Below are 19,704 nucleotides of genomic sequence, written 5' to 3'. Positions count from 1 at the left end.
TAGCTCACAGTTTTTTAGCCTCCGGCTCACACATTTTTGTCTTAGCACGGGAAGGATGCAGCAGCCAAATCACTCGCTCACAACAACTTTAATGCCAGTAGCTCACAAAGTAGGATTTTTTGCTCACAGGACTCCACCGCTTAGAGGGAGCATTGACTGCCACATGGGGTGAGGGCCAGAACCCTTGGCCAAACATCAACGGAAAGGTGTCCTGTGACTAGGTTTGCCAACTCGGGGTTTGGAAACACCTGGAGATTTGTGGACAGCGCCTGGGAGGGATGGAGTTTAGGGAGGTGAGGGACCTCGGAAGGGCATAATGCCACACAGGCCATGTTCCAAAGCAGCCATTTCCTCCAGAAGTGGAATAAATGTTTTAAATATATAAATAAAAAGCAGGCTATGTAGTTTGGAGAACAGCTGTAATTCTGGGAGGTCTCTGGCCTCCCTACCTGTAGCATCTGGAAGATTTATTTTTTGACAGCTCCTTTCGTGAGCTAGAGGCCTGAAGTGAAACCGCAGTTATGGACATGGATACAGAGGGAGGAAAGGTCAGTGGTGGAGTTCACCGTTTTCTCCATCAATATCCATTTATATATATATTTTTCAGTCTGAAGATGCTCTTGACAAAATGGGTCTCCGCAGGGCTTTTTTTGTAGAAAAAGTCCCAACAGGAACTCATTAGCATATTAGGCCACACCACTGCCTGCACCACTCATTAGCATATTAAGCCGCATTCCCATGTCACCAGAAGTGTGCTCATCCAGCCACACCCACCTTTTGCTTCTTATTCTGTTGACCTTGTTTGTTGTCAAAACCCAGGGCTTTTTTTGTAGCAGGAACTCTTTTGCATGTTAGGCCACACACCCCTAATGTAGCCAATTCTAATGAGTTCCTGCTGTTGGGTGTGGCCTATTACGCTAATGAGTTCCTGCTGGGTGTGGCCAACTTGGGAGCCAGCCGGAACTCCGTTCCTGTGCGTTCCTGCCCCAAAATAGCCCTGAGTCTCCGGCACCACAATGAAACTGTCTTGAAGGTGCCACCCCACACTAGTTTCATGTGAACTGTGGGTGCGTAGGCCATGGAGTAAAAATGCTCATATCTAGACTATGGGAAATTCCCCCAGCTACCAAGCTGCCGTTAGAGATCTACAAAGATTTTCAGGTTGGGCTCAAAACGGTGGCTGGGAAATAGTCTAGGCGTGCTTTGTGCTTATGCTAGTAGCCATCTTAGGCATTTTCTTTTCCCCTCCTCAGTCTTGTAGATCTGTGTGGATTCCCCACCTCACCATTTGTGTTGACTGAAAGAGGGTTTTTTTCCCCTTCTTCACAAAGGTAGCTTGCTTTTGGACGTTCTATAGAAAAATATTTCTAGGGGGTCCTTTCGTCAAAAACTCAAGAATCTGAGAGAGAAAACCGAAGAGAGCCTGTCTAGCTTCGTCTTAATGAAGAGCTGATAAGTCAGGACTCATTAACTGCAAATTAACACTTTCGATTTCTACACGCGGAGATAGGGATCCATTGAACGGGCTCGCTCTGAATTGGTAACTCTCTCAGACCCTGGCTTCCCCAGGAATGTGTCGTGTTCGTTAACAAAGATTAGCATGGCAATAATGAAGCCCCTGGTCATTCGCGGGCTCCATGTCTCCTTATGAAAGAACTAGCTTTGATTTGCCCCTTGTAGACAAATCTAGGGTGAACGTCCAACTACATACAGGCAAAGCATGTGGCGACATACGAGAAGGTAGAATCAAGAGAAGGATGCCTTCGGCAGCTCATTTTTAAAAAATAATCCACAACACTTTACAAAAGACATACCAAACTCAGAGAAGATCAATATTGTTATTCTTTGGAGCCACCACCTCCTGTCAAAAGCATGTGGGTTTTTTTGGATTTTTTTCCAGATCATTTCTTTAATATAATTTTTATTTCTTTTTATTTTTTTTTAATCGTTCCCCAACCCCCCCTTTTAAATACACAACAGAAAGACATTTCCCCCCTCACTTTGGGGTGTAGAGTTGTAGGGAGAGAAGGGTGTCTGAGAAAAAACAGAGTGGTCCAGAGGGCGAGCCGTTCTATAAACCCCCATCCCTCCTTAACACCCCATGTGTCGTTGGTTTGGTTATTTGTGGGAGTTTTTTTGTTTTGTAACCCCTTCTTTACCCCACAGGTTTCCATGTTTCATCAACTTCTTAAAATTCACGTCCATCTTTGTTGGGCGGGAGGGCATCGAAAAGGACTTGAGGGGGAGGATGAAAAGAATATGAAAAGAAACCCCAAAAGAATTGACACAGAGGAGGGAAAACGTAAGGGGTTCTCTTTTTCTTTTCTTTTTTTTCTCTTCATCTCATGTCTTTTAAAAAAAAACAAAAAAAATCCAGGTTGCTTTTTATTATTCCTTTTTTTGTTGGTGGGTAAATTCTCTCTCTCACGGTTGGTTTTCGTTTCTCTTTTTTGGTTATTGTAAAGTTTTTTAAGAGCTTTGGATTCATAAGAGGGTTTGTGTTCTTTTTTTTTTCTCTTTTTTTGCGAGGACGTCGGCACACGGGTACGAGTTCGTGTGTGACGGGAGGTTCCTTCTTGTTTTTTCTTTCTTTCTTTTTTAAAGCCATCGGAGTAGATTTGTGTCGTTTCCCGCGCAGAGACGGAAGTCACGTCTATCAGGAGGAAAAAGACAGCGAGGTTGTTGGTTTTATTTGGTTCCCCAGTGGACATAAAGACCCACCTGGGAACAGGAGGAGGAGGAGGAGAGAGAGAGAGAGAGAGAGAGAGAGGAAAAATGGTGGGAAAGAAGAGAGACGCCTTCCTTCTTTCCCTGTTTGGTTGCTGTTCAAGTCGTTCAAATCCATCAACAGTTCGGGAATCTGTCCATCCGTCTTTGACGGTAATTTTCTTTTATACACAATGGGTGGAGCATGCTCTGGGAGGGGGGTGCAGGGTGGGTGGGGGACTCAGTTTCTCATCTTTGCCCCCCTCCCCCCTTAAGTTTTGTCTCCTTGGGTTAATAATTTTTTTCTTTCTGTCCATTCTTTTTGTTTGCTTTGCTTCTTTTTTTTGGCCTTTCTCAGTCAGTAACACAGTAAAAGAGTAGGAGGTGAATGTGACAGAGGGAATTCAAGCGGTGTGTGTAAAAAGTGTGTGTGTGTGTGAGAGAGAGGAGTCTGGGTGCACAAGGGTACATGTGTCAAGAACGTGCCAGCGGCTGTTGGGTGGGGTGGAGAGAGAAGTGCGACTCTGGCGCACACATGTGGTAGAGAGGGCTTTGGGCCACATGTGCCGATATGAGCGGGAGCAGGGAACTTGAGTTTTAGGGTGCTTGTGTAGTCACAAGCAGAGAAAGAGAGAGAGACAGTGCCATCTTTACATACAAAAGCTTCGGAAGGAAGAGAGTGCTCACCTTCTAAGGTGAGGAGCCCAACGTTTGAGGAACGTCTGAAGGTGTTCAAGTGGCAGAGGTCACCTTGAGACGTTCCTGAGAGAATATGTGAACAGTCTCTGAGGGACAGGGCGAGGGCATTAGGAGTCCATAACATAAAGGTGTGAGAGAAGTAAAGTCTCTTGTGTGTCTCTCACATCCGAATCACATGGGTATGCCGCAGGAGATGGAAGACCAGAATACACAGGTAGGTGGCAGAGAGTGTGGATTTGGAATCCATGTTGGATTTGGGAAGGTATGGATGTCCACGTAAAATCCGTTTATCCTTTTCTGGGTGTAAGAGAGGAGAGGTGTGAGGAGTCTGCATTTAGTTGATATGTAAGGTGGGTCACGGAAGGGACGGGTTTAGCCATACAGCAGCCGTATTGGCAAGGGTTTGGGGGCAGGGCAGCAGACCAATGCAAGAAGACACGAATGGCTGAAGGAACTAGACACACTCTTTTGTGGACGGTACAAGGCCGCTCTAAAGATGGCATCTTTAGGGTCTGGGGTTCTCAACAGGGAGATTGTGTCTATTCAGCTGAAGGTCAGCTGGTCTTCCCTTGGGACGGATTGCACAGGATGGGTGAGGTTTGGGCTGGACGGCTGCAAAGTTGAATTTATCTTGCCCATGCAGATGCCAATAGGCTGGGATAGAGGGTGCTTCTTTAGGGCAGTGGGTGTGGCTTTGGACAGGTGGCAAGAGGCTGTCTCTCAAACATATTGGTCATCTATCCTTGCTGGCCATAAAAACGGGTCATGGCTGGGTAGGGTGTTGAGGGATGGTTTGTGGGTACGGGGCAGAGGGGACACCCGAGTGGGTGCCCGTCCCCCTACTGGCTAGTTGGTTTGTCACTCTCTCTCAATGGGTGGCAGTGTGGCATCCGTCTCTATAAAGCTAGAAGTGTCGTAGAGGTAGCGTTACTTTTTGGGTTGGAGTCCGAGTGAGGTAATTTGGATTCCTCTTTGGCAAACACCGATGCAGTTGCTGCGTTGGATCCGGCCTTGCGCCGGTGAGCGCTGGAGCGCAGGTGAGCCCCCAGTGCCTCGCGCCCGCTCACGAGCACCTCGCAGGCCAGGCAGTGGTAGGTGCACACGGGCACGCGCAGCGGGGGTGGGGCTGCCGGCGGCTGGCGCCCAAAGTAGCAGAAAGCGGCCTGGTGGGCGGCGGCCGCCCCCTCGCTATCAAAGGCTGCCTTGCATTGGCGGCAAAGGTACTGGTGAGTCACGTCAACCGTAGAGATGCCAGGGGCCTCGGACACCTCGACGGGCGGCTCGGGTGCGGGCGTCGGGAGCAAGGGGTTGGGCAGCAGCCCCATGAGTGTCTGAGGTATGACAGGGTTCATAGGGAAGAGCCCCTTCTTCATGCCGTAGAGCTGCTGGAAGTAGGCCCCGGGCAGCTGGGCTCCGAAGAGCGAGGGGGCCGCTGCGGTCGCTGCCGGCAACGGGAAGGGCAGGAACTGGCCACCCAGCAGGGCCGGCACCGTGGCCTTCAGCGTCTTGAGGTTCTTCAGCGTGGCAGTGGAGGACAAGGAGGGTTCTGGGGCTGAACTTGAAGTCGGGTCCGCCTGACTGTCGGTCGGAGAGGTCTCTGGAGCAGGAGCAGGCTCCGTCGAGGGGCCGAGCTGGGCCGGTTCTGGCGTGAGGCGCTGAGGTAAGGGCGGGCCTGGCTGGGCTGAGGCCAGTGGGGTGCTCAAAACACCAGAGGAAGAAGAGGAAGGGCCTGTTGGGAAGGCAGGGGGGGGAAAAATCAGCGTTAGCTGTCATCCTTCTCCCCACCCAACCGACATCTCCCATCCACAAATATCTATGGGTGTCCTAAGGCAGGAATCCCCAACATAGTGTCTGTTGGGTCTCATGGTAACACCTTCTCTCGTGCCCGACAAGTGTTTTTAGAAACCGGGCCGGGTGGGGCTTGTGCCCGGCAGGGCTTCTGATTGGCCAAGCAGATCTTTTAAAAATTGCTTCAGCAGCAGCTGCCACCACAGCTCAGGGCCTCTTTACTGTATAACTGAAAGCAAGCTGTGTGCGTACAAGGAAATACTTTTAAACAATACGCGAATACTAAAAGGCATCCCGTCAAACAGAGCTCCTTCCTGAAGTGTTGAGGAGTTACTATCAAGAGTTATCCATGACCTCCCTCGCTGACATGGAGTGGCAAGCTCCGCCTTCGGGGGCAGCCATTTTGTGGTCACATCCACCACCCTGTGTCCCACAAGCTCAAGGAAGTAGGGGACCCCTGTTTTAAGGCTCACGTCTCCGTAAGGTGACGGGAGAACCCCTCCCCAATCCAATAACTGCTTCCTTCAGTTGCTGGGATAGATAATCCTTTCGTTTCTGGCACTGCATTCGGTCTGGAATCTTTGGCCAATACGGATACAGGCAGCATTGTCGGAGGATGAAGATCCTGTTCTACCTGCACCGCACCGCCCCCCCCAAACTCCCGCAACATATTGGGGTGGGAGGGGCAAAGGAGGTGGGAATAAGCCCGCGAGAGGGTAAAAGCAAAACGGGGGGTGGGAGAAGTCAACAAATGGGAATAAAAATGAGGCCATAGACAAGCTGCAAGAGAGAAGCCATTTGGCGCCTTGCACTCAAAAGGGTAGATACGGCATGAACTGTAGGGACAAAGATGTCAGGATGGTATCAGGAGACCAAGTCCTATGAGGAAAGGTTGAAGGAGCTGGGTATGTTTAGCCTGGCGAGGAGATGACCGAGAGCTGATATGATCACCCTCTTCAAGAACTTGAAGGGCTGTCCTCTAGAGGATGGTCGGGGTTGTTTTCTGTTGCCCCAGAAGGTCGGACCAGAACCAACGGGTTGAAATTAAATCAAAAAGAGTTTTCAGCTAAACATGAGGAAGAACTGCCTGACAGTTCGAGCGGTTCCTCAGTGGAACAGGCTTCCTCGGGAGGTGGTGGGCTCTCCTCCTTTGGAGGTTTTCAAACAGAGGCTAGGTGGCCATCTGACAGCAATGCTGATTGTGTGAACTTCGGCAGATCGGGAGAGGGAGGGCAGGAAGGGTTGCCTCAGTGCTTAGTTCTCGTGGCCCTTTCTTACACGCCCAGGGAAATGCTGATCGCCACTTGGGTCAGGAAGCAATTTTTCTCCAGGCCACTTTGACCGGGGTCACTGGGGGTGTGTGTGTGGGGGGAGGTATTTGTGAATTGCCTTCATTGTGCAGGGGGTTGGACTAGATGACTCTGGAGGTCCCTTCCAACTCTATGATTCTAGGAGAGGGCGAGGAGGGAAAGCAAAAGAACCCCTTCCCATCTTATCTCCAACATACCTTACCTCTTTTACCACTCACCTGGCACAAAGGAGGCCATACTCCCAAGGGACGGCGGCATGGTGGTGGGGGGCAAAGAGGCGCCTAGCCTTGTTGGGGATGGCGCCCCTTTGTCGGGGACCAGCTCGTAGCACTTGCTCTCACTCTTGAGCTGCGCCTTGATGGCCTCTTTGAGTCGGGCCAGGTGGCCACGGGAGAAGAGGTGCCCACGGCAGGACACGTAGAAATCATACTTGACTTTGCAGTAGGGGCATTCTGACTGAGTGTGCGTGCTGGGAGGCCCTTCGTCGCCCCCGCTGGTACTGCCCGAGGCCGCCTTGGCCTTTTTCTCTTTGGCCCTGGCGTTCTGGAACCACACCTGAATCACTCGCTTGGGCAGCCCGATTTCTTCGCCTAAGAGCTCGCACTCTTGCATGGTGGGAGTCCGGTAGGCCTCGTAGCAAGCCTTCATGATTTTAAGTTGAAGGCTGGACATCTGGGTGCGGTACCGGCGCTGACCCAGGGGGTCATGGATGCCTCCAGGACCACCCTCCATCGCTCGACTCCGTCGGCTGCCCGGGGAATCCAGGTCAGCCAGAGAAGAGGACGAGGATGACGAATCGCTCAGTTCCCCTCCTGACAAGCTTCTGTCTTCGTTCTCCTTGGGCACCTCTTCTTCGACTGCTTCGTCCTGTGTTTGTGAATCCACAGGAACTTCCAGCTTGCTTGGCGGTGGCGGCTGGGCAGGGACCGCAGGGAGGCTGGGAGCGAAGGCAGCTCCAAAAAGGATGGGCGGGTCTCGCGGTGGAGGGTTGAACTTTGGGAAGGCGGTAGGGAGTGCCGTTGAGGGCTTGGTGGTTGGAACGGCAGCACTGGTGTTGCAGCGGAACTGGCCCTTCCTCTCCCGGGCTCTCGTGTTCTGGAACCACACCTGGACGACCCTCTTTTTAAGCCCCACTTCTTCCGAGATGCAGTCGAGCATCTTCCGGGTCGGATTGGAGTCCTGCATGTACCAGCGATATAGAATCTCCAGCTGCTCGGGCAAGATGGTGGTGCGCAGGCGCTTGTCCCGCGGGGGCTCGCTGTCCCCTCCTGCCATGCTGGCACATTCGCTGCCAGTGGGCGACAAGCTCCCGTCCTCGTGTTTCCGCTTCTGCGCACGGGAGGGATCGGGGTGAGGTGTGCGCTCGCCAAACAGCAAGGGGGGCAAGTCCAGGAGTTGTTGGGGGGGTCCGATGGTGGTGATGGTAGCTGATGAAGGACCGGCCGCCGGCATGTGACTAACATGGTGGGCATTGAGGAGGTCAGCACTAGAGAACTTGGCTGGGCACTGCTCGCAGGGGTGACTGGCTGAGCTTTCTGGCACGGCTTCTGGAGAGGGGAGCTCTTCCTCGGGGACTTTGTCTCCAGCTCCATCCGCCTTAGGGTCTCCATCAGTTGCCGAAGGCTCTTGCTGCTGCTGTTCCTCTTCTTCTTCCTCCTCCTGTTCTTCTTCCTCGTGAGCCTCATTCTCTTCCTCGGCACAGTCTGCTTCCCCTTCCTCGTGCTGGTCGTTGTAGCACTTCTTGAGATGACGTATCAGCTCAAAGATGCAGCGGAAGGACGTCCGGCACTTCTTGCAGGTGGGTTGCACCCCGGTGCTTCCGCTACTTACCCCGGTTTCGCTGCCGCACTTGCGGGCCTTCTGGCGGGCGTTTTGGAACCAAACCACGATAACCCTATTTGGCAAGCCCAAGACCACTGACAGACGCTCGACCTCGCCGTCTTTGGGATAAGCGCTGGCCTCGAAGAAGGACTGCAGAGCCTGAGACTGGAACTCCGTGAATTTAGTGCGGGAGAAGCGCCGGGTGGTGTGGAAGCCACTCCGGGAAGGATCAGGACCCGCAGAGAAATTTCCACCTTCCTCGTCCTCACCACGAAACCAGAGAGATTTCAAGCGCTCTGGAGACACCCGAGGAGTCTCACTGTCGGGTGCTGGAACTGCCACTGGCATGGGTTGCATTAAAAAAGGAGGGCAGAGGGAGGGAATTTCCAAAGGAATGGAGGGTGGTTGGACAGTGACGGTTGAGGTTTCTGTGGTGGCAGCGGCGGGAGCAGCAACGGTGGTTGTGGGAGCAGCAACGGTGGTGGTGGTGGTCTCAACAGGGAGTGTGGGTGGCGGTGGTGGATACATACTGTCATAACTCTTCCGGAACTGGGCAGCATAACGATTGAGTGCCTCGAAAGGCAGGAAGCGCCGGTGTACATGCTCCTCATGTGTTTTCAGGATGAGCATGTTGGAGAACTGTTTCCCACACGTGCCGCACTGCAGCTTGCCCGCTGGGGGTCGAGGGGGGACAGCTGGAGCCGCCACCGCTGCCGGTTGCTTGCCCTCGTTGTATTGGATAACGAGCTCAAACCCAAAGTTCTCCAGAAGGGCCTTGGCTGCTGTGCGGGACGCCTCGCTCCCCAGCTGAGACCCCTCTGCCTCCTCTGTTTCTGCCTCTTCTGCCGGCTCTGGTTTCGAACTGCTCGCTGCGGGGGGCTGTTCCTCCTTGGCTGGGGGCGGTGGCAACAGTACGGGTGGAGTGGTGGGGAGGGTGAGTGCCGGTGCCGCTAAAGCCAGTTTGGGGGCCACCTTGAGGTCGTGTAAATAAAAGGGGAGCAGAAGCTGCTGCTGTTGCTGCTGCAGTTTTAGGAGCGACTCCGGGACCAACGGGAAGGGCGGCAGCAATGGCGGTGTAAATATGGGCGTGGGGAAGTGCTGTAGCTCTGCCGTGGGCGGCGCCAAAAAGGGGAGAGCCGGTACTGGCATGCAGCCAGCTTCTAAGAGCTTGGGTGCCTCTGTTTCTGGGGGTGCCTCGCTCGGGGGCTCCGCCTCAGCCGACGCAGCCTCGGCTTTGCCCGCAGCTTCCATCTTGGCAACGCGGGAGCGGGTCTGGTGCAGAACCGACCGCATGTGAATCTCTAGTGTGGAACTCTGGTTGTAGGACACCCGGCAGGTGGTACACTTGTAAGGCTTGTCGGAGGACGGCTGGAGAGCCCCGGGGGCACCCGGTTCGCCTCTGGAGGGTGCCGAGGGGTCAGCCGAAGCCTTCTTCATCTTGTGGAGGTGGGAGACGGAATTGTAGTGCACCAAGAGGATGTTCTTCTGGGTGAAGGATTCCTTGCATATGGTGCACTTGTATGGGCGGCCGGGGTCCAGGAACTTGTCTAAGGCAAAATTGGTTGCCTTGCGGTAGGACAGCGGGTGCCGGGGATCCTGGCTCGGCTGGGCAGGCGGCGAGGCCTCGGGAGGATCCGCCGGGGCCTGCAATGGCGGCAGGGGCTGCTCCTCGGGTGGGGCGTTCGGGCGAGGAGGGTCTTCGTCTTCGGCCTCGGGGGGAGCGGGTGGGGGAGGGGTGGAAGAGGTGGAAGGTGGCTTTTCTGGAGGGTCTGCAGGCAGCGCTGGGGAAGGAGCGGCAGCCGGGGGCGTTTCAGGGCACGGCGCCGGAGCGGAAGGAGCTCTGTCCCCGGTGGGCGGTGCTGGGGAAGGGACAGAGGGAGGAAAACGGGATTGTTAGAAATATTTCAACGGGAAGCATCCTGTTCCCCCTCACCACAGAACAGGGCACGTGTGGATCTTGAGAGAGAGCCCTGACTAAACAAGACCCTCCAGTTGCCACATTAGGATGACTTTTCTGAGGCTGGCTGGGGTGCACAAGGGACACCCAGGATCATGTCGACCACTGACCGACCAGCTGCAGAAAGGTCGAATCTGCCACCTAGTGAAGAATCGTGTGGCCGTGGCTCAGTGGGAGAACAAGTTGCTTGGCGTGCAGAAGGTCCCTGGTTCAGTCCCCAGCATCTCCAGTTAAAAGGACCAGGCAGTAGGTAATGTTGTGAAATTCCTCTCTACCTGGAGAGCCACGGCCCGTCTGAGTAGACAATACTGGTCTTGAAGGACTAATGGACTGAATTAGTCTAAAGCAGCTTCATGTGTTCTTTGAGGAGGGGCTGTGGCATGTAGAGGGCTGCAGGTTCAGCCCCCAACATCTCCAGGTCAAAAGGACCAGGCAACAGGTGGTGGGAAAGACCTGTACCTGAGACCCTGAAGAGCCACTGCCGGTCTGAGTTGACAATCCTGAACCTGGATGGACCAGTGGTCAGATTCAGGACAAGGCAGTTTCGTGTGTGATTGTGTCTGTGCAACTATCTTTCCCCCTTCCTAGATCTCCCCCTACCGACTCCCTACCCTTGCAATCAAAGTCCAAGTTTACTCGAACGCCCAGATCACCCTTCTTCACCCCAAGAGTGATTAACTCTTGGAATTCACTGCCACAGGAAGTGGTGGCGGCTACAAGCATGGACGGCTTCAAAAGGGAATTAGATAGGCATATGGAGCAGAGGTCCATCAGTGGCTCTTAGCCACAAGGTATAGATAGGGGCTCTGGGGCAAGTGATGCTCTGTCATCTTGGTGCTTGGGGGGGGGTCAACAGTGGGAGGGCTTCTAATGTCCTGGCCCCACTGGTGGACCTCTTGATGGCACTGGTATTTCTGGCCACTGTGTGATACAGAGTGTTGGACTGGATGGGCCTTTGGCCTGATCCAACATTGGCGTCTCTTATGTTCTTATCAGAATAGCTTCCGTTGGGTCAAAAGCATAGACAAAACCTACATTTGCATAAATGGGTTGGTTGCATTTGGGATGCGGAAGAACCAACCCTTCTCTTTATCCTTAACATATATCCCTATGCTGCCGTCGTGTCCCTCCGGGGCTCGTATTTGTACTGCGTTATCTCTACGGCTGCCCATTCATCGCTGGTTGCATCTATGGCGTCTGCGGAATCTTCACCCTTTGGTTTCGGAACCAGCCAGCAAGCTCCTAACCCTTGTCCCTCCTGAAGGGAAAGCTTGAGAAATACGGCGGTGGTGTCCTGAATGGGGCATGGTGAAGAACCACTGAGCTGTTGACTGACCTAGCAGCAGGCTTTTCCTACTTCCTTTGAGAGAGGCCGTTGGGAGAGGGGGCTGGAGCCAAAGAGACAAACCAGCTTGGAAAGAGCTTAAACTGAAAGGCTGACTGGGCAGAGGAGAGTGTGGTGTTAGTAGTTAGTGTTGGACTAAGAAGAAGAAGAGATTGGATTTATACCCCGCCCTTCACTCGGAGTCTCAGAGTGGCTCACAAACTCCTCTCCCTTCCCCTCCCCACAACAGACACCCTGTGAGGTAGGCGGAGCTGAGAGAGCTCTGAGAGAACTGCCCTTGAGAGAACAGCTCTGACAGAACTATGGCTTGCCCCAAGGTCATCCAGCAGCTGCAAGTGGAGGAGTGGGGAATCGAACCCGGTTCTCCCAGATTAGAGTCCCCATCCAGCCATGAAGATGACTGGGTCACGTTGAGCTAGCCGGTCTTGCTCAGCCTATCTTCAGAGAGTGATAACGGGGCGGGGGGGCACACACTCTCACCACGGAGGATGAGATAAAAAACCCAAAAGCGTTGAATAAGACAAAAACAGAGCGATTCCTGAGATCTTGGTACTACTCTGAACAAAACAAAAAAAACCACGGAGTTCCCCCAGCTGTCTCTGCATGAGTCCCGGCTTACCGACAAGTGGGCTTTGGGGGGGTTCGTTTGCACCCCCTTGCTCTGGGCTGGGAGTCCCGTCTGGCTTCGGTGGGTCGGGAGGGAGGCTGGGCCCTGGGACGACTTTGGTGGCAAAGGTCATTTCCACAGTGGTGGCCTGGGGAATGAGAAGGAAGGGAAGGCGGAGTGGTTGGAGTAAAAAAATCAAGGTCATCACCAGTGCTCCCTCTGAGCTGTGGAGTCGCGTGAGCAAAAATTCTACTTGGTGAGCTACCGGCATTAAAGTTGTGAGCGAGGGATTTGCCTGCTGCATGAATCAGTTTGCTCTGGAGCCCCATCCTTCCTGAGCCGAGACGAAAACGTGTGAGCCGGAGGCTAAAAAGCTGTGAGCTAGCTCGCACTAACTCAGCCTAGAGGGAACACTGGTTATCACTGATTCGCTGCCGAGGTGTCCTGAAAGAGGCTGATTCTCCTGGAGGAAATGAGGCCGATGATGGCCCCGCCCCAGTCCTGTCATTGGCAAGACCCTCCCCACAGCCCTCGCGTGGCGCGCTGTCTTCACCCCCTTCCTAGTTGCTGTGGAGTTTCCTGGTCCCGTCCCTTGGCTGCAGCGGCCTGAAAGCCCATCCAACAGGTCAAGCTGTTCCCCTGCACTTCAGGCAACGGCCCTTCTCCCAATCCCTCCCGGCCAATCCCAGCAGCCCTGCCAGAAAACCAGAGGGGAGAAGAGACCGGCCACTCACACACGCTCGTACTTACCACCAGCAAAAGCTTCTCCACACACTCGGGCACCACGTTGTGGATGTGGCTGAGGTGGAAATGGAGGTTCGTCCGGCCCACCAGCTGCTCCTGGCACAGCGGGCAACGGAACTTGGGCTGCACGGCATGCTGGGAGATGGTGTGAGCCCGCACCGCTTCGGCCGCCTGGTCAACAAAGTTGCAGTACGGACAGCAGAACACCTGAGGAGCAAAGTTAAAGAGGGAGAGGGGAAAAGTTAAAAGAGTTGAGAGGGAAGGATAAGGGAGGGTTACGGACGACCCCGCAGCCCTGATTCCCGGCCTGGGGAGAGGGATTTGTGTGGAAAGCTCAGCCACCATCCCAAGGGCGAGAAATACGAAGGCAGTGAGGGAGAGAGACAGAAATCAAAAGTGTCCGGAAGGGGTGAAATGGCAGAGGCGTGGAAAAGGCCTCGGCTCCGTCTTCCCACCTGTCTGTCTTGCTTCCGGCCCATGTCGGCACAAAATGCCCCCCCCTCCTACCCACACAACGACCGTTCGGCTTCCCCCTTCCTTATAAACAAACAGCCGAGTGCCCCGTGTGGCCGAGCAAGGAATGGCCGACGCTCACAGGGCCTGGTCAGATGATCTGTCGAAGTTCCACCTCCAGACAGAGATTGCTCAGTTTTCTGGCCAGCGTAGGTTGGAAAGTACAAACAGCCAAGGCTTCGGCCTAGGGGGCGGACCGCGTTCCTGTTTTTCACCAGCTGGTGAAAGACTCTGAAAGTGCCTGAGGGCCGAGAAATCTCCCCATCTTTATCTTTATCTGCAGTTGGGGCATAAGAACGCCGGCCAATCTTGCAGGTCTGTTTTTGGGGCATCGCTCAAAGAATTTAGGCAGAGCATTGCCTTTTGATTTCATCTTGACAGGCACAAGCGTGTTTTAGTTTTTCAAAGCCCTGGACTGGTTACCCTGACAAAGCACAGATCTATGGGTCAGACGGTTGAAAGAGCATGTTTATTATTAATAATAATAATAATAATAATAATTTATATGGGACTTTCAGTGTTAAACCCTGTTGTAATCAGTGTTCCCTCTAAGCTGAGTTAGTGTGAGCTAGCTCACAGTTTTCTAGCCTCCAGATCACACATTTTTGTCTTACCTCTGGAAGGATAGCTCCAGAGCAAACTCATTTATGCAGGAGCCAAATCGCTCGCTCACAACTTTCATGCCAGTAGCTCAGAAAGTAGAATTTTTGCTCACAGGACTCCGTAGCTTAGAAGGAGCATTGCTTGTAATCCTCACAACAGTCCGGTCGGGTTGGCCAGCATTTTGATCCCCATTTTGCAGATGTGAGTTAGGGCGACTATGGCTCACTTGCAGCCACCTAACAAGACCGTGGCAGAGCTGAGACTTGCACTGGAAGCTTCCTGGATCAGAACTCATTCTCCCAGCCGCTGTGTGATGCCGGCTAAGTGGTAGGGTTATTAATATTCTACTACATTCCTAATGGGCTGCAGTTTGTGTCCTGCGAGTGGATTGTGTCTCTCTTCCTCCTACCTCCACCCTTCAGATTTTGTTGCTATTTTAATTCAGTGACAGAGTCCAGGCAGGAACGAGATCTGAGGTGGTATTCCACTTAAATTTCAGTGGGATTTCAAGGCAATTGCACTCAAAATACGTTGAGGGCACGTTCCTCCCGCAGTGATGTTTCAGACGGAAGAAAGAGAGAGTTTTCTGTATCAGTGTTTGAGTAGAACAAAAATGGGAGCCCGGTAGTACCTTAAAATGCAAGGAAATTTCCCAGGGTATAAAGTGGTGTGAATCAAAGCTCATTTTGTCAGATATGTCTGAGGGTCATTTAAATGCCAGCTTAACACCTGGAGAGCCAATGGGATGCCGTGGCTATAGCGTGTCAGGCCAGGATCTCAGAGACACGGGTTCAGATCCTCGCCCTAACATGGAAGGCTCACTGGGTGACCTTGGGTCAGTCATTCTTTCTCTCTCGGCCAAAGCCCACCTCACGGAGTGACGGTTGCGAGGATACAGTGGAGGAAGGGGAAATGAGGGTATAAGCTGATTTGCATCTCCGTTGGGGAGAAAAATGGGCTGTAAATATCTAAATAACTAATAATTAAGTGCCGTCAAGTCATAACCAACTTACAATGACCCCCTCATTGGGTTTTCAAGGCGAGCAGAGGTGCTTTAAGAACATAAGAGAAGCCAATGTTGGATCAGGCCAATGGCCCGTCCAGTCCAACACTCTGTCACACAGTGGCCAACAATACCAGGTGCCATCAGAAGGTCAATAAGAACGTAAGAGAAGCCAATGTTGGATCAGGTCAATAGCCCGTCCAGTCCAACACTCTGTCACACAGTGGCCAAAAATACCAGGTGGCATCAGAAGGTCAATAAGAACATAAGAGAAGCCAATGTTGGATCAGGCCAATGGCCTGTCCAGTCCAACACTCTGTCACACAGTGGCCACCAATACCAGGTGCCACCAGGAGGTCCAGCAGTGGGGCCACGACACTAGAAGCCCTCCTACTTCCCCCCCCCCAGCACCAAGAATACAGAGCATCACTGGCCCCAGACCGAGAGTTCCTGCCTATACCTTGTGGCCACTGATGGACCTCTGCTTTGCCATGGTCTACCTCTGAACAGCAACCCTGGCCTTCCTCGATAGTCTCCTACCAAATGCTTAAACATGGCTGACCCTGCGTAGCCATCTATACAAGAAATGTCCCCGGCCCCACTTACCGTGGTACTGCCCACAGCTCCGGCTTTGCCTTCAGTCTCGTCAGAACCTGCAAGGGGGTGGGGGGAGAGATTGTCAAGAATGTGAATGTGGAGACGTGGCATCGTAAAGGGGGGTGCAGAAGGAGAGAGGAACCTGGGTCTCAGCCCGCGTGCTGAGAGATGAGCTTCAGGGACAGGGCGGTCCTTCGGCTGCTGCCCCGGCAGGTTCCTTCCAAGCCGGACTACTTTGGCAGAGGCTGGGCTGGGCTGGGCTGGGCTTGGACCCAGCTGGTGAGGGCACAGGCCCAGGAGGGGAAGATGTCCTTTGCTTAGAGCAAGAAAATACCGTGAACCGGCCCCGACTGCTGAGTTGGGGGAGGGAGGCATCTACCCAGCTGCCAGCCCCACACCCTGCCTGTGTACCCACAGAAACCCACCCTACTTTCCTAGGTGGGGGAGACAAGGCACAAGGACTGCCGGGTTTGGTCTGCGACTCGTGTGGCCCTTCACTCTTCCACAGAATTTGAGCCACCCGTCCCTCCAAAAGGAGTCTGGGGTCTACATAATGCAACCTGGTGATGTGGGGGGGCACTCCACGCCTGTGCCAGGGTCCTTTAGAAGCACGCGTGGCATTTTTGTGAGTTTTTCAATAGGGTGTTGCTGAGGTTACTGAGGTAGGGGTGGAGATGACGGGGCTTGCCTGAGGGGAAAGGATTTTTAAAAAAACGAAACTGGGAGAGGAACGAGCGCAGGAGGAATTGGGGGCTGGACTCATGGGCAGTGTTCCCTCTAAGAGCCAGTTTGGTGTCGTGGTGAAGTGCGCGGACTCTAATCTGGGAGAACCGGGTTTGATTCACCCACTCCTCCACTCGCACCTGCTGGATGACCTTGGGCAAGCCATAGTTCTGATAAGAGGTGTTCTTGAAAAAGAGCAGTTTCCGTCAGAGCTCTCTCAGCCCCGCCTACCTCACAGGGTGTCTGTTGTGGGGAGGGGAAGGAAAAGGAATTTGTAAACCGCTCTGGGACTCCAAGTGAAGGGTGGGGTGTAAATCCAATCTCTTCTTCTTCTCTTCTAAGCTGAGTTAGTGTGAGCTAGCTCACAGTTTTTTAGCCTCCGGCTCACACCTTTTCGCCTTCGCTCAGGAAGGATGGGGCTCCCAAGCAAACTGATTTATGCAGCAGCCAAATCGCTGGCTCACAACTTTAATGCCAAGTAGCTCACAAAGTAGAATTTTGGTTCATGAGACTCCACAGCTTCGAGGGAATATTGCTCACGGGGAACTCTATGTGTGTGGGAGAAACATGCAACGGGGTATGGTTTGTAAGAGAGAGAGACCCCACTCACCCGGCATCTGGGCTTTATGCAGTGTTTCTTTCTCTGGGGACTGGCTTTCCGTCAACATTTCCTTCCCTAGAGGTTAGGAGGGAGGCAAACGAGAAGTCAAAAGGGGGGCAGTGCCCCCCCCAGGTGTTGCGACTGATATAACACCCCTCCCACCCCCCCAATCCCTTTCGGGGCTGCTTATATCCCTCGGAACTTCCTAAAGGCCCGGACATTTTTGTCTTTGGGCTCATATTCATCTCTTTTCTTTCATTTAGGAGTTTGAAAAAGTGGGGAACCCAAGAAAAGGTACTCCGAGAGAGACCGAACAGGGGAATTCCGTAACAACGTTGTGGGGGAATGACGCACGGTCCAGGACTTTTATCCTCGTCAGATACTAATTAAACTCTCAACCCAAGTGGGATCGTTAATATCGAACGGGTTCGCCCGGCAGTAGCAACCTCGCTGCCATCGGCAACTCAATTAACACTATTCAATACACCCGCCAAGATGTTAAGACCTCCATTTCTCACCGCGCAGGGCGTCTGTCTCTCCCCGCGTGCGCCCCCCCCCAAACACCTCTCCGATTCCAGTTCTTGGGGGTCCCGGCTCCCTTGGAGTCTCTGGATCCCCCCCCCCAGCATTCCCCGCAGGACCCTCCAAATCATCCCTGTTTTAGCCTTCCGCTTTCCACAGTGTCACCCATATTCTTTCCTTGTCCCGGCCTTGGCGCTTTTCGCCCTTTCCCGAACGCCCCGGCTGCCGCATTCCCCATTTCCATCACTCCCCCCCCCATCCCTCCCCCCCCCCATTTCCCCTTTTTATCTCAGAAGCCTGATCCTTGTTGACTCCTGTACACAGGGAGGGACCTGCCCTGGGTCAACGGTGTTCTGAAAGATAAATTGAGGCTGGGAACGGGGCCAACTGGCATCGCTTGGAAGGGTTCCCCAGGGCGTGGGGTGGGGTGGGGGGAGGCTGGTAGGGGCAGCTACTTGCTGGGGTGGGGGGAATCTTTCTCATTTCTCTTCTCTTTCATTCTTCCTCCAGGGTTGCTAGGCAACAGCCCCAGTATCTGTCATAATCCATTATGAAGGGGGGGGCGGAGGTTGGCGGCAGAAGAGGAAGGAGGAGGAGGAGGAAACGACGTTCGGCGGCTTCGCGGTTCAGTATCCACGGACACAGGCACGCATTACGCGCCCAGCCGAGGGGGCCGCGGGATGGCGTTATGGCGGAGGATGTGGGCCCCGCGCAGCCGGTGTGACCTTAATCCCCCTCTGCGGACACCCATCGGTTTGCTATCCTCTCCCTGCACCTCGTCTTGGCTCCTGGAGGACGGCCCCCTTTGGTGCCCCCGCCCCAACCACGCCCCCCCCACTAAAGATACGTGGCCGTCCATGTTGTCGTAGCCCTCCGGCCACGTGTACCTGCACAGTCCACGGGGCAGTTACCGGCGGGGTTCGCGGGGGCGAGGCAGACGTATCTCTCCAGGTTGGGGGTGCCCTCCCCGTTCTGCAGGAGCTGAAGGCGCCACTGGCCATGAGTGTCACGGTGCTGGGCGGAGCGGAGGTGCTGGATCAGCAGCAGGCGGTTGGGAGCGTCCGTGTTGCAGAGGAGGCAGCGGAACTGGGCGGGTTCGGGGCCCAGCGCCGACGCAGCCTCCAGCTCTAGGAGGAACTGGCAAGAGAGAGAGAATAGTAGAGGACAAGAGTCCGGTGGTCCCACCTGGGAATTAAAGCCCAGCCTGTCGCTCCCCCTTCCCTTCCCTTTCTCAACTGGGTCGGACAGCTAGGTCCATCTGGTTCATATGAAGCGGCCTTATCCCGAATCAGAGCCTTGGTCCCTCCAAGTCAGTATTGTCTACTCAGACTGGCAGCCGCTCTCCAGGGTCTCAGGCGGAGGTCTTCCCATCACCTCCGGCCTGGTCCTTTTCGCTGGAGGTGCCAGGGACTGAACCCGGGACCTTCTGTGTGCCGGGAAGATGCTCTGCCACTGAGGCACGGCCCTTCCCCATGCTTACACCTTTTTGTTGTTGTTCAGTTGCACAGTCGAGTCCGACTCTTTGCGACCCCATGGACCAGATCATGCCGGGCCTTCTGGTCTTCCACCATCCTCTGAAGTTGGCTCAACTTCATGTTCGTTGCATCGATGACACTGTCTAACCATCTCAGCCTTTGCCATCCCCATCTTCTTTGACCTTCAATCTTTCCCAGCATCAGGGTCTTCTTCTCCAGGGAGTGCTCCCTTCTCATTGGGTGGCCAAAAGTATTTGAGCTTCAGTTTCATTATCTGGCCTTCCAGGGAACAGTCAGGGTTGATTTCTTTTAGGATTGACTGTTTTGATCGTCTTGCAGTCTTGTCACAAGCTTACACGTTAGGCTGTACTTAATCAGACCACTGGCATGTCAAAAGTCAGCACTGTCCGTCAGACTGGCAGTGGCTCTCCAGGGTCTCAGTCTGAGGTCTTTCCCATCACCTCCGACCTCACCCTTTAAACTGGAGATGGTGGGGATTGAACCTGGGAAGTTTTTTATTTATTATTTAGATTTATATCCCGCCCCTCCTGTAAGCGGGCTGGGGGCGGCTCGCAACAATAAATTTAATAGAATCAGTCAATCAGACAATAAATAACAATTAATGCCATAAAACCAGTTTAAAACATGCACAGAGCCATGCCCCCCCCCCCTGACTGGCGGACGCTACAG

General features: G+C 53.8%; 1 protein-coding gene across 1 annotated transcript in view; it reads right to left on the bottom strand.

Moving 5' to 3' along the window:
- Positions 1 to 3,000: 3,000 nt before the first annotated feature.
- The window catches only part of ZFHX2 (zinc finger homeobox 2), a 21,045-nt gene continuing 4,341 nt past the window's right edge, over positions 3,001 to 19,704 (bottom strand). The window contains exons 3-9 of the mRNA XM_015419950.1: positions 18,451 to 18,676; positions 17,027 to 17,092; positions 15,703 to 15,749; positions 12,984 to 13,184; positions 12,246 to 12,381; positions 6,722 to 10,183; positions 3,001 to 5,134 (exon numbers count right to left, since the gene is read on the bottom strand). Of these exons, the coding sequence (XP_015275436.1) occupies positions 4,302 to 5,134; positions 6,722 to 10,183; positions 12,246 to 12,381; positions 12,984 to 13,184; positions 15,703 to 15,749; positions 17,027 to 17,092; positions 18,451 to 18,676 (4,971 nt within the window). The 3' untranslated portion in view covers positions 3,001 to 4,301. The remainder of the gene's footprint in view (positions 5,135 to 6,721; positions 10,184 to 12,245; positions 12,382 to 12,983; positions 13,185 to 15,702; positions 15,750 to 17,026; positions 17,093 to 18,450; positions 18,677 to 19,704) is intronic.

The sequence above is a fragment of the Gekko japonicus genome, unplaced genomic scaffold, assembly GCF_001447785.1.
Source record: "Gekko japonicus isolate JY-2015 unplaced genomic scaffold, Gekko_japonicus_V1.1 scaffold3979, whole genome shotgun sequence".
NCBI classification, from domain to species: domain Eukaryota; kingdom Metazoa; phylum Chordata; class Lepidosauria; order Squamata; family Gekkonidae; genus Gekko; species Gekko japonicus.
The sequence above is the reverse complement of the archived record's forward strand: the minus strand, read 5'-3'. Positions and strand labels throughout refer to the sequence as shown.